At 40.8% G+C, this 15,209-nt stretch overlaps 1 protein-coding gene across 1 annotated transcript in view; it reads right to left on the reverse strand.

Moving 5' to 3' along the window:
* Positions 1–15,209, reverse strand: part of COBL (cordon-bleu WH2 repeat protein) — a 241,349-nt gene that overhangs the window by 121,323 nt on the left and 104,817 nt on the right. Inside the window, exons 4-5 of the mRNA XM_075271170.1 lie at positions 10,099–10,309; positions 3,088–3,316 (exon numbers count right to left, since the gene is read on the reverse strand). Coding sequence (XP_075127271.1) covers positions 3,088–3,316; positions 10,099–10,309 — 440 coding nt within the window. The remainder of the gene's footprint in view (positions 1–3,087; positions 3,317–10,098; positions 10,310–15,209) is intronic.

The raw sequence follows: 15,209 nt of genomic DNA on the forward strand, positions 1-15,209 counted from the left end.
GGTCTCGCGATGATATGACTTAAACGTAGAAACACATGTAGCGCTCATGTGATTTCTAGTCACATGATCGGGTAGGAGATAGTTACTTATCGCTGGGACCAGGTTTCAAGCCTGAAACAGGATTTAGGTCAATATAATGGATTTCAGCTGCAAATCGGGTCAGTGTAATGTAAATATACTTTAATAGCAATTTAAAGATGTTTATAAGGTAATTGTATTCAGTGTATTTTTGAATGTATTGTGCAGCACGGTAGATAAAGTGTGATCACGATTTTAAGGGTTAATTAAGGGTTAATTGGTAAGTGTACACACCCCCTATGGAGTGTTTTTAACTGAGGTGTTCAGTAGTTTATGTCATGCCATGAGGAAGGAACTATGTTCCGAAACGCGTAGCAGAGTTCACCAGTGATACGCTTTGTCTGCTGGTGCAGCACCTTCATGAACATGGACTGTCATTTTATTGTATGAAGAAATAAAACATGGAAGTTTTTAAGCTACTTTGAGTCCGGAGAGTGCTGGATTTATCTACGTAAACCTTGTATGCGGCTTGATTCATATGTCCTTCACAAAGATTAACCTGCCCTATTCCAGCCTTGCTGAAGCATACCCAGATCATCACAGATCCTCCACCAAATTTCACAGTAGGTGCAAGACACTATGGCTTGTAAACCTCTCCAGGTCTCCGTCTAACCATTAGATGACCTGGTGTTGGGCAAAGCTGAAAATTAGACTCATCAGAGAAGATTACCTTATAACCAGTCCTCTATGGTCCAATCCTTATTGTCTTTAGCAAACTTCAGCCTGGCTCTCCTTTGCTCATCATTGATGAAAGGCTTCCTTTGGCTCACGCAATGTTCCCCAACTCTGAGGACTGGTTTTTCCAGCAGGACAATGTGCCATGCCACACAGCTAGGTCAATCAATGTTTGGATGAAGGAGCACCACATCGAGACCCTGTCATGCCAGCCCAATCTCCAGACCTGAACCCCATTGAAAACCTCTGGAATGTAATCAAGAGGAAGATGGATAGTCACAAGCCATCCAACGAAGAAGAACTGCTTAAATTTTTGTGGCAGGAGTGGCATAAGGTCACCCAAAAACAGTGTGAAAGACTGGTGGAAAAAAATACCAAGACACATGAAAGCTGTGATTAAAACTCATGGTTATTCCCCCAAATATTGATTTCTGAATTCCTCCCTGAGTTACAACATTAGTATTGTTGTTTCTAAATGAATATGAACTTGTTTTCTTTACATTATTTGAGGTCTGCCAGCACTGCTTCTTTTCTATTATTTTGACAATTTCTCATCAAATACAAAATTTTTTGCTTTGAATTTCGGAGACATGTTGTCAGTAGTATATATATACCGGTAATAAAAAAAAAAATGTACATGTTACTCAAAAATATACCAATGTAGAGAAAAATCAGAGAAACTGAAAATTTTGCAGTGGTTTCTTAATTTTTTCCAGAGCTGTATAACTGAAACAGAAAGTCCCTAGAGTTATCCTCTGCCAGGAATGGACTGAGCAGAAGGTAGAAGTACAAGAACTTCCTATATTTCTCCCATTCCCTTTGTAACCATTCTTGACTTTGGTTCAAATTATCACAGTAAAATTTGCAACAACAAAAAAGCTGCGTTTCCAAAATGTGGGGCCTCAGCCTAGAATCAATGATGGAATTATTTTTTTTTTAAACTCGTTTTGTTGAAGATTGTATTTCAAATACAAAATAAAAGCAAAACATGTAACAGTGCACACAAAGAGCAATTTAATACATAAACACATAAGATGCCACAACACCACCCCAAGTAGGCCACAGCCCACCCACCATACAGATTACACAAGGTAGACCTATCAAATAGGCATAATAAAAGGGGACATATATGTAGAACATAGATAATACAGTACAATCAGATTATCAAATAAGAAAAAAACATGCTAATAAAGGCATCAAGAAAAAACACGTCACAGAAGTATGAGAGGCTGTGGATACTCCAGGCGTAAGTGAATGTAAGGCAGCTCGCAATGAGGGAGACGATATTGAGTTACAGAGGAGCTACACTATGTCCCCCACACCGTATGAAACTTCTGAGGACACCCCCTTCCTTTATATACAATTTGATTAACTGGAAGAACAGAGTTAACGATTTAATTCCACAGAGATACTGATGAGGGTGTCGGACCCATCCAACACAGTGCGATGGCCTTTCTGGCATAAAATAAAAATTCTCTTAGGAGGAGTCTAACATGGTGCAGCCATAGTTCCTCATCTAATATGCCAAAGAGGCAGACCTCTGGAGTAAATAAAATAGGCACAGTCAGAACTTCCACCAGGAGATCAGAATTAAATTATTTTTAAACTAAACAATAAATCTTATGAAGTGAAAAAATATAAAATAATGGATCTTAAAACATTTCACCCAGTAATGTCTTCATAAAAAAATTCTTTAAAAATGCTAGCTCTCAGGAGGCAAAACAGAAATATGCTGTGTCCACAAGGCAAAAATAAGCTGCAGAAAAACCAATTTTTCAAGTAAATTTTTCATTTTTGCTTTTTCACATTCCATCTACAGCTACAGTAGACAGCTACTGTAAGCTTTTTAAGCAGGTATGAGTGATATTATTTTGGTATAATTTTCAGGTACATAAATTGTAATATTTAATTTACAAAATATACAAAAAAGCAATGATGTAGTAGTTTTTTGTATAGCATTCCCTGTCTACTTATAGCATTGTTACATTGTTATATAACTTCTAATTAAAAAAAAAAAAAAAGCATTGTATTTTTTATTATGCTTCAAAGGCTCAAAGTAGAAAGTGCTATTGGCAATGTTGAGGCATGCAGGTATGAATAGTGCATACCACCCGATTGTAAATATTATGCATCGCCATTATCCTTCAGTCACCATCTATAATCTTTCTAGACAATAAAGGCAGAAGGTTCAGATCTCTAATATTCTGCTTTTCTTCCAAATATAAAGTACATAGCTCTTACAGCTTCAGGAAGGTGATCCACCAGCAACAATAAAATAAGACTATATATTCATTTGCAGTTAAATAAGGTAAAGGATGAAAAATTGGTGGTTACCTTGCTTGCCGCTCCAGGCGTAGAGCTCTTTAATACCCAGCTCATTTAGTGACCGGGACATGTCTAGCTCTTCTTTGCTGATTCCGTCTCTTAAGAGTGTCACATTATCGAGGTTAAGTTCACATTTCTCACACACAGCTGGAAGGATGCTCCGCAAGGGCACAGCGGGATTGACTCGCACAACCGCCTTCTGCGTACCAAGGAAGTTCACAACAAGCCGAACAGTTTTCTGGGGAAGACAAACATGACAGGGCAAACCATTGGAATCTGTTCTCTTTGCCAAGTCTTTGCTAGCGCGCAGTGTAATGGAACGCAGAATGGGCTTCCTAGTTTCACCTGATCCCTCTCACACAGGTCCAGTGACTCATTAGCATCTAGCTTTGAAAAGGGGATAGACCAGGTGACTTGTAAAAGTAGATGACTTACTCAGCACGCCAAGCAGCTAGGTGCTCAGCAAACACATGAAAAGTACAATCACACCTGAATTTCTTAACTTGTCGGGTATGGCAGATGTAGACAAAGGGTTTAGGAAGAGGATTCATCTGAGTGGAAGTGAAGCTTATCAAGATAAAGGGTTCACTGATCATGAAGAATATTTTATAATATAAAGCACAAGACTGTCTGGACAGTGGCAGTGAAGCTGAATGGAAGAGAGTAGTAACAGTAACAGGGTCACAGGCCAGCCTGTTCTGCTCACCATGTGAGTACCAAAGGGAATATCGCCCCTGACAACGTTATGACAGCCTTTTCTAAGGAGATACAGTGAAGCCTTTCCAGAAGGCCACTCCTTTGAGAAGACCCCCGTTATCATTAAAGTTTTTTCGGTGACTCTTTTTCGATTTTCTCCCAGTCTACTCTATGGAAACTACCTTTATGTATGCAGACCACCACCTTATCCATCTAAAAAACACCTTTTTGAGAAAATTTTTCAGTGAAATGAAAAGACCACACAATGCATTTAAGTAACCCATGAGACCAATATGGAAGTAGCCCTGTGCTACACCGCATTACCGGACTGCAGCGGGCAAGAGACTTGAAAGTGACATTGGGGAATAAAGTGGCCACTGGGCTGGTTTTAGACAATCTGGGGCCCTGGTCAAAATTTAAAATGGGGCCCCAAATGCTGATATATGAACAATGCCAACATTTTTTCAGTAGCAGCCTATTCATAACACCCCCTTATCTGCCCCCAAATCATTAACAATCACCCCCTTATGACCACACACAAGTCAAATAACCACCTTTGGTTACTGCCTAATAGATTTTTGCACCCCCTCATCAGTTATTATAGCACCACCTTATAAATAATTGTCCATGCTTATAAACAGTTATCAGTATTAGTTCCCCCTTAACAGTAATAGCCCCCCTCATAAATAATAGCCCCCTTTCCCTCTTAGAAAAGCTGTCTATAAATCTCTCTTTCTATATATATATATATATATATATATATATATATTATGTCCCTCTTATTATAGGCCTATTATAAATAGTTCTTCCTTTATAAATAATAGCCCCCCTTATATATAATTTCCTCTTATAATAGACCCCTTATATTTAAGTCTCCCCCTTATAACAATCCACTTTATATATAATAGCTCCTCTCCTATCGTAGCCCCCCTTATATATAATGCCCCCCCCTTTATAATAGCCCTTTTATACTTACTAGACCCCTTATAACAACCCCCTTACATATAATAGTTCCTCTCCTATACTAGCCCCCTTACATTAACAGTTACCCCTTATAATAGCCCCCTTATACATAACTCCTCTCTTATAGCGCTCCTTATATATAATGTGCAGCACGCCGATACAGCTGTGGAGCTCCCGAGGCTAAAGGCCTAATGCTGTGAATTCTGTTGCCCAGTTTGCCCCCCCACACACACACACACTATGAGATGTCGGCAAGTATCATCAAAGTTATGAATCAACGAATGAAACAGGAGCCCTGCTAGGAACCAGGAATGAGATGGGCACCTATACTGGGGTCCAGAAGGAACACCGTGTTGAAGACCAAGATTTAAAGGGATATCATTGTGGGCACTACAAATCAGAGGAGAACACTGCTAAAAACCACAATTTTAAGGGATACCATGCTTGCCAATTTGAGTGGTTCGTTAAAAGAGGATTCACTGTATATGAAAATATAATTTTATTTTTTTTTTAGCATACTGGTTTTATATTTGTCCATAGAAAGTGCATAAAAAAAGTGACAATAAAACAAGTGTTCATCCTAATAATAATATTGTAAATGTAAACAACAAAATATCTGAGACTCCTCAATGATACGGTATAAATATTTCTTTGAGATCTTTTCAACTTGACTACTTAGACAGTCATGGTAAACTGAATGGTGCATGTCCAATTGCTGCTAATATTCTTTGTTTGGCTACTTCAGTTGCTCCTGTGCTAGTAATGAACACTAAGACATTATCCATGTCTTTAATCAAAGATACACATTATATCACTCTGTCATCTCTAAAAGAAGAAAGTCAGAACTTCATGTTCATTACGCACATTTCAAATAGCTATTTAGGGATTTGGGAAGATGAAATAGCACAATATACAGTAGTTCAAGATAAAGGTTTGCAAAATGAATACATTAGAGTAAATCGCCAGTGTAAAGCGTCGTTTTCATAGGTGCTGCCCAATTCTCTTATTGGATCAGTGTCCCAAATATCACTAAATTGCCATCGCCATTACCATAACTTCTCTGAGAGGTTACTCTGTCTCTTCCTGTGATGATTTAGCACCATTTAGGGTGCTAAGGAAACGCATAAGGACCTTTTTTTATTATAGCTACTTTACTTGAGGGATAGTTGGTGTCAGTCTAAGACAAATCTGCTGTTTAGTTGTGAGGGGTCAGACTAAAACTCTTTAAAGAACGCATTTGTCACAATTGTACACTGCCTGCCTTCTGCGTTAGCTTACTGGGGCTCTGACACGTCAGTATCAGCTGACTGCGTGTTTAGTGCCCCATTTATCCTCTCCCACTCAATCACAAGGAGTATAGTTTTATGCTTGTAGGGGTCCTTTCTGAATCACCATCTGTTGAGCTCAGGTCATATGTTTAGAGAGAGATTTTATCTTAAAGAGGTCCTTTCATGTCCTCAGGCACATGTGGTTTTATATACTGCTAGAAAGCCAAATTCAGCGCACTGTTGGCTTTCCAGTTATGTGCCCCAGGACTGGAGATATTGCTGCCATTAATTCTGCCACCGATCTCTGCACACTGTCAGAAGGACGTTCTTGACAGTACTCATCTATAGCCCTGTACTGTCAAAGGTGGCATTCCTTACCACCCACCGAACCGATAATGCTGAGCTGTGAGGAACCCCCTCCCACAGTACAAGTCTATGGACAACTACTGTAGTTCGGGGCGTTGCTCACAGCCCAGCGATAATGCTGTCAGGAACGCCCTTCTGACATTGTGGAGATATCAGTTCCTGAAACTAACGGCACCAATAATTCCAGCCCCAGGGCACATGACGGGAAAATCGGCTTTCTAGAGGTATATAAAAACGCATGTGCCTGAGGACACGAAAGGTCCAATTAATTCATCCTAACAATTTTTAGGAGGTTGAAATAGTTCTATCTGCAGCCTCTGAACATATGCATTTGTTATTGTGCCTTTTAACTAAGAGTTTGGGTGATGATTTAGACTCTAACATCCACTTCAGCAGATCATGAATTGTACGAGACCTCCATAAGTGGACACTACATGTCATATAGTGTGTTCAGTACTGACTAAGGGTATGTTCACACATCAGTACGCCATCCTTCCGTTTGAATTCAGTTTGACACTTTAAAATGGACTGATGCACATACTGATGGTATACTGACACCTTTTTATGCTGATAGCAAATGCTGTCCATCCCCTAGAGGACAGATAAGGGGATTAAAAGTAGCAATTGTAAACAGAGTAGAGATAAGGAGGACATAAGGACATTTGTTATATCTCCTTATCTCTACTTTGTTTACAATTGCTACTTTTAATCCTCTTATCTGTCCTCTAGGGGACAGATAAAAAGGTGTCAGTATGCAATCAGTATGTGTATCAGTCCGTTTTGAAGTGTCAAACTGAATTCAAACGGACTGATGGCATACTGATGTGTGAACACAGCATAATACAGACAACCTCTGACACAATAAGATTACAGAGTCCTCTCCCCCTACATGGTGTATTCCTAGAGTATCTTGTTACGCCTGGTTCACTTCTGCGTTTGGCCATTCCGTTCATAATCAGTATTTGACATCTTCAAAAACTAATGTCAAACAGTCCTATTCATTTCAATGGGTTTTAAAAGTAAAGGCAGGTTCACACCTGCCCCAGGTCTCTGCTTTAGGGGGGACGGAAATCTGGCAGTCAGTTTTCAAACCCATTCACTTGAATGGGTTTGCAAAGTGACCGCCCGTGAGCGCCTTGTGCCTCTCTGTGGCGAAACAGTTTGTTTTGCATGTCCGACTTTGTGACCGGGTTAAAAAAAATGGTTTCGCCACGGTGAGGCACAAGATGCTCAGTCTAGTCTATGGGTATCCGTCTTCTTTTACTGCACAGAGCTTGCAATTGAGTTTGGGCGGGGAGGGGCGGGGTTCCATGCAGATGTGAATGAGGGGTTACTCTGCATGGATTTACATTTTTTTTAACATAGACAATAAAAGAAAAGTTTTATTTATTTTCATTTCTGTCACTTTGCTATATCTACAAAGCCCTATCCAATAGCTGAACTAATACCAAATATCACTAAGTTACGCCTGTCTGTGTGGGCGATAAAGAAAAAAAAAATGTTTTCCAAGGATTTCTCCCAGTGCTTGCTAAGTTCTCCAAAGAAGCAAGAACAGTACATATTGGATTCACTACTCATGTTCCCACAACTGGGGCATGCGTAATAAAGCTAAGGAATATTTCACAGAGTTCACTGCAGAACTGGGCATATACTGAGAGCAGGAGATTAAATCATCTGTAGATATAGAGGTTTTTTAACCCCTATATGAAAAAGCAGTATTTTGGACATTAAACCACCTGTTGGTTTAGTGCCTAAAATTTGAGAAATTCCCTTTAAGAGTCAGCATTGCAAGACCATAACTGTAGCTAGATCTAAACCAGTGGCGTACCTACCGCCATAGCAGCAGAGGCAGCTGCCACAGGGCCTGTGACATTAGGGGCCTGGCGACAGCCGCTACCGCTGCGTTTTGTTTTTTTTTTCTTAATAGGCCGTTACCGGCTGGAGTTACTCCAGCCGGTAACGGGCCCTATTTACTTACCGAACCTGGCAGGGCCGGGAACGGTAAGTGACACCGCGGGCCCCACAAACACTATCATTATACTCGGGAGTCTTTTCAGACCCCCGAGTATAATGATCGGAGGCCCAGGAGAGGTAAGAAACATAAAAAACACTGTTACTTACTTCTTCACGATCCGGGCAGGCTTCAGGCCTAATCGTCTGACATCTCATGAACCCGGCCTGCATCCCGGGTCATGTGACGTCTGACGTCATTGAAGATGGACTACAGCGGAGGCCGACAGCGGAGGACTGCAGCAGAGCCGGGAGATAGGTGAGTAAGTGTTTTTTTTATGTTTTTCTCCCCCTGGGTCTCTGATTATTATACTCTGGGGTCTGAAAAGTGGGGCATAATACTGTGTGTAGGGATTGGGAAAGGGCACGGCAATTTATACATTTCCATAAACATCAAAGTATCAATTGCCCCTTGTATTTTGAGGGGATTTTACATGGAACAGTTCTACAGTAAAAAAAAAAAAAAAAAAAAAAAATGTGCTGTGTAAACCCAAGCTTACTGGCCACATTGTAACAGCAAAAAATACGCAGCCAGTAACAACAAAACAACATGGCACCTGTGGCCCATGCACTGAGTGCAGCTATAATGGTGTTCAGAATACAGTGTGGCACTCACAGCCAACATCATTATCCAGCATCATCTCCATGTGTAACACATAATTACATTGCCTCCAACCACTTATATGAAGCAGAAAGGATGAGCCACTCAAAAACTGTCCGGACATACCTCTTTGTACACAATGTTGTGATCCCTACTAAGTCACCAGCATGGGCAGTGAACATTGAGGAATGCAGCAAATATGGGGAAGAAGATTGCCTGGAACGTTGTCCCGTCAATCAGCAAGCTGGTTGGAAAGTAATTGCACTGAACACATGAAGATGATGGCTTTAAGTGGATAATGAAATTGCATATATAAGACTGAGTCTACACAGCACTTAGGTGCTGAAGAACAGAATGCGGAATCTGGATAAACATATAGCTGGGATGATTTAGGAAGACCTGCACTCGCAGGGGGTTGGACCCGATGGCCCTTGAGGTCCCTTCCAACTCTACCAAAAAAAAAAAAAGTAAAGAATGCAGTATTTAGCTGCTGTAATGCCAAGAATGCAAAGTGTTTATGTGGGAAAAAAGCAACCAGGAACATGAACGCAGTTCTTTTGGTGAAAAAGCAACATGTAAACCCAGTTTAAGACTGAAGCCCCATGTTGTGAAAACGCAATGTTTGTGCCACAGTGAAAACGATGCAGCAAAAAAAACACTGCATTTTACAGTACCTGCAAAGTGAATGGGATTCTGGCTAATCCCATCCACACATTGCAGAAAAAAATCTGCAACAGAAAAGCAGCATGTCAATTATACAGGATGTGTTTTCCGTATAAGTATGATCAGGGCAAAAAATCTTCAGAGGAAAACTTTTTTTTTCTGCAGCATTTTTTCTGCTATGTGGGGCGTTAGCCTTAGGGTGCCCCAGGGGTCAGACAAAACTTCTTTTTGTTATGGTGCTGGAACTAATAAAAAGATGACCGACTTCTATGTTTTTCTGATTGTAGCCCTTTGTGGCATCTGTAACAACTAATCACATGGCACATAAGAAATGAAAGCTGCACTGTGATTGGTTACTACGGACAACAAACAGGTTTTCTTTTGCCCCTACAGGGTCTGTGAGGATCTACCACAGAAATATTTACAGTTACTAACAATTTTCCATTGACTAACCTCAGGAATCTTCGGAGCTGGCTTTCGGACTTTTACTTCAGTGGCTTTCTCCTTCAGAAAAATTGTTTCTACATCTAAAGTTCCAATGAGAGTATTTGGCCTTAAAATCAAGGGTTGCTGAGATACTCCAGAGCGCACCTCAAGGATATGGTGAGCAGGATTCAGGTGATTTTGGCTGCACAGATCCACCAAAAAGTCCATCACTGCTTTACTATAAAATACAAAAAAAAAAAAAAAGTCAGCTATTTGTCAAGTAAAAATACAATATATCAAAGTATAACTTATTAAAAAGGTTATATCTGAATCCTATTGACTTTGAGTTATATGTCATTTGTCATATTTGTCACATGTATTATAAGACTTCTATACTGATGGGTCTTCAATATGTGATAGCTGGGGGTCCAATAATCAGGGCCCCTGCAGCTCAGCTCATTGAAAAGTCTGCAGTGCTTGTGTGAGTGCTGCAGTCCCCACACTGAATCCATCCATACACCGTGTAGTGGTTCTGATTGATGTTGCAGTTTACTTAAATGGAAACGAGCTGCTACTGTAACATGTGACAAATCATCAAAATCGGATAGAAGCCGCAGAATTCACTCTCCAAAAGTCCATTGGCAAAGGTCTGTCTGTCAGACAGCCACCAATCACATATTAATGACCTATCTCCAGGACTGGCCATATGTATATAGTTCCAGAAAACCGCTTTAGACTAAGGCCCCACAGACCGTATCTACAGCACTAAAACGCTGCGGGAAGAACTGCTGCGTGAACGCATTGCGGTTCTTTCCACAGCACTTTTAAGAGAAAGTTCCCAGAGTTTTCCTCTGCGGACTTTCTCTTAACATTATATCAATGGGAAAGCCACCGGCGTTTCCGTAGAAATAATTGACATGCTGCAATTGGCAAAGCCGCAACGCGCTGCAATCTTTTCTGCAAAGTGGGGATGGGATTTGCATGAATCCCATCCACTTTGCCTGCACTGTACAATGCCACGATTTTTGCTGCAGTGTCTCCGCTGCGGGCAAATCGCAGCGTTTCCGGTCCGTGGCGCCCCGGCCTTAGGCTGAGGCCCCATTTTGCAGAAACACAGCTTTTTTTGTTGCAGATTTCGCTGCGATTTTTTGAGCCAAAGCCAAGAATGGCTACAAAATGAATGGGAAATATATAGGAAGTTCTTATACTTCTACCTTCTATTCAATCCACTCCTGGCTTTGGCTCAAAAAACCACAGCAAAATCTGCAACCAAAGAAGCTGCATTTCCGCAACGTGGGGCTTTATCCTTAGGCTAAGGGTCCATTCACACAGAGTAAACGCGCGCTCATTTTGGCAAGATACACGTGTAAAGAATACACATCTAAAAATAAGACTCCCATTGACTTCAGTGACATTTTACACGTGTATTCTGACGTGTTTTTTTTTTATACGTGTAAAAAATGTAATTGAAGTCAATGGGAGTCTTATTTTTACATGTGTATTTTGCCAAAATGAGCGCGCGTTTACTCTGTGTGAATGGACCCTTAGGCCCCACATTGTGGAAATGCAGCTTTTTGTTGCAGATTTTAGGGTCCGTTCTCACGGAGTAATGCGACGCTCATTTAGACACGTAAACACGTGTCAGAGCGAGGCGCTTCAAAACAGATCCCATTGATTTCAATGGGTGTCGGCTTACGCGCGCTACACATTGAAATCAATGGGAGGCTTTATAACCCATTGATTTCAATGGGTAGCGCGCGTAAGACGGCTTCCATTGAAATCAATGGGATCTGTTTTGAAGCGCCTCGCTCTAACATGTGTTTACCTGTCTAAGGGTGCATTCACACTGAGTAAACGCTAGCTTATTCTGAACGTAAAACACGTTCAGAATAAGCGGCGTCTAAAGCAGCTCCATTCATTTCTATGGGAGCGGGGATACGAGCGCTCCCCATAGAAATGAATGGGCTGCTTCTTTCACTCCGTGCAGTCCCATTGAAGTGAATGGGGAGTGCCGACGTATACGGCAAGCTCTGCTCATGCCGGAGCGTACACGCCGGCACTCCCCATTCACTTCAATGGGACTGCACGGAGTGAAAGAAGCAGCCCATTCATTTCTATGGGGAGCGCTCGTATCCCCGCTCCCATAGAAATGAATGGAGCTGCTTTAGACGCCGCTTATTCTGAACGTGTTTTACGTTCAGAATAAGCTAGCGTTTACTCAGTGTGAATGCACCCTAAATGAGCGGTGCGTTACTCCGTGGGAACGGAGCCTTAAGGTCCATTCACACGGAGTAACACGAGGCGTTTTTTGTGCTTATTTTGTGCTTATTTTTACGACCGTAAAAAGACGTTTCCATTGAGCTATATAGTAAAATACGCCTGTATTTTTACGTCCGTAATTTTATGTCCGTAAAATAACGGACGTAAAATTACGGACATAAAAATACAGGCGTATTTTACTATAGAACTCAATGGAAATGTCTTTTTACGGCCGTAAAAATAAGCACAAAATAAGCACAAAAAACACCTCGCGTTACTCCGTGTGAATGAACCCTAGACTGTGTTTTTTTTGAGCCACAGTGAGTAGTGGATCGAGCAGAAGGTAGAAGTATAAGAACTTTCTATAGATTTCCCATTCTTTTGTAGTCATTCTTGACTTTGGCTCAAAAACTGCTGCAAAATCTGCAACAAAAAAAGCTGTGTTTCTGCAATGTGGGTCCTCAGCCTTAGGCCGGGGCACTTTGTGTTAAAATATACACAGCAGACATGCAACTGTTTTGGAAATTGCAGCATGTCAATTATACCTACAGAAACACCAGCAGTTTTCTTGTATGTATTATTGAAGCAGAAAGCTCGGAGAGGAAACATCTGCGATCTTTCTATGCAAAGCACTGCAGAAAGAACCACAATGCATTTTCGCCGCAGTTTTTCCCACAGCACTTTTTTACTGTGGGACGCTATGTGGGGGCTTAGCCTTAACAGCAAGATAGCACTGCAAATTTCAAAGCATAGAGAAACCCACCAGAAAGAGTATGCCAGTAGTGTAAACTAAACCGATGCTCAAGCTAAACAGATACCAAATGTATTATCTTTATATACTTGTTTATGTTCTGAACTGCTGCAGATAATAAGGTGGGAGGTAAAATGGTATTGTGTTTTTTTACTTTATCTCTAATACCACCTGCAATGCACAAAACTGCTTTCAATCACATGACCGGGGTGGTGACATTGCTGGAACCCTCAGGTCCATCATCAGCAAGACCAGGTAAGTCAATTACGACTCCCAGACCATACTTTTAGGGTCCATTCACACGGAGGAAAATGGTGAGCAATTTACTGTGGAATTTCAGCGCTGAAAAAAAAGCCTCCCATTGAATCACAGTGATCACACCCCCTGGGGTTCAAAATCCCTAGGCAATCTAATAAATGCATAAAAAAAATTAAAAAGTAAAAAAATACATACAATAAAAAATAATAAAAGTTTAAATCATCCCACTTTACCTAGAACACATATAAAAGTACTTAAATACTGTGAAAAAGATACACATTAGGTATTCCTGTGTCCGAAAACGCCCGGTCTACAAATCTATAAAAATATTTTTCCTGTAGAGTGAACACCACAGTGGGGAAAAAAAGCCAAAAGTGCCGAACCGCTGTTTTTCACAGTTTGGCCTCTGATAAAAATTTGAATAAGAGGTGATCAAAGCAATAGCAATTCCCCAAAATGGTATAACTAAAAAGTACACTTTGTCTCGCAAAAAAAGATGTCCTATATATCTCTGTATACAGAAATGTGAAAAAACTTACCGATGTCTGAATATGGCAAATTTTAGGAAAAAAACATTTTGGCACAGTTTAGGATTTAAACTTAAGGGGTTAAAATGTAAATCAATCCATATAAATTTGGTATCCCCGAAACATAGAATACAGGGGACATGTCATTTTGGCTGCACAGTGAGCACCGTAAAAACAAAGCCCATAAGAAAGTCGCACAAATGCACTTTTTCTTAAAATCCATCCCATTCAGATTTTTTTTCTAGATTCCCAGTACATTGTAATGATAACATCATGAAGAAAAATTTGTTCTGCAAAAATTAAGACCTCATATGGCTGTAAGAGTAGCAAATTAAGAAAATGATGGGGTTTGGAGGGGGGGGGATTCAAAAATGAAAAATGAGAATTGAAAAATGCAGGCATTAACAATACTCTATAGGGAAAATGTTAAAGGGGCTCTATCAGCAAAATCATGCTGATAGAGCCCCACATATGCGTGAATAGCCTTTAAATAGGCTATTCAGGCACAGTAAATGTTATATTAAACTACCCCCCCCCCCCCCCCCCCCGTTTTAAAATAATACCCTAAAAAAGAATGTGACCTACTTACGCATCGTGCACGCTGGGCAGGCATTCAGGGTGCGCCGTCTTCTTCATCCACGCCTCCTCTTCCTCCGATGTCCTCGGGTCCCGTCTTCCTCCGGCGCTCGTGAACTGACATTGATTTAAAAAAATGGCTTGGGCGCATGCGCAGTAGCATGCGGCTTCTACTACGGCTACTGCGAATGCGCCCAGGCCATTTTTTTAAATCAATGTCAGTTCGCAAGCGCCGGAGGAGGACGGGACCCGAGGACATCGGAGGAAGAGGAGGCGTGAAAGAAGAAGAAGACACACCCTGAATGCCCGCCCAGCGTGCACGATGTGTAAGTAGATCATTCTTTTCTAGGTTTTGCTGATAGAGCCCCTTTAACAATTCCGCAGCTAAAATTAACATGCTACTGCTGAGAAACTCCAACAAAAAGTTATTGATAGTATATGTGGCTCTGCACATTAGTGAATTACAGGGTGTATATTTTCATATAAACTATATGGCAAGAAGGATGTGGACACACCCATTACTAACTCAGACATGACTCCCTCACCCGGTCACCGGCTCATTAGTATGCACTACAGTACCAGTACAATCATCACTATTGAAGCCTTAGATCAGAAAAATTCATCTACTAAAAGTGGCTAAATCTGTGGAAATACAGTAATACACTTTATTAAATGGCAGAACATAGTAGATGAATATGTATATGAATACTCGGTATTGCCGTAACCGTTGCGAGCTATACAATAAAATGAACACGATATTTATAGTG

Source organism: Leptodactylus fuscus, chromosome 4 (genome assembly GCF_031893055.1).
Source record: "Leptodactylus fuscus isolate aLepFus1 chromosome 4, aLepFus1.hap2, whole genome shotgun sequence".
Classification (NCBI taxonomy): domain Eukaryota; kingdom Metazoa; phylum Chordata; class Amphibia; order Anura; family Leptodactylidae; genus Leptodactylus; species Leptodactylus fuscus.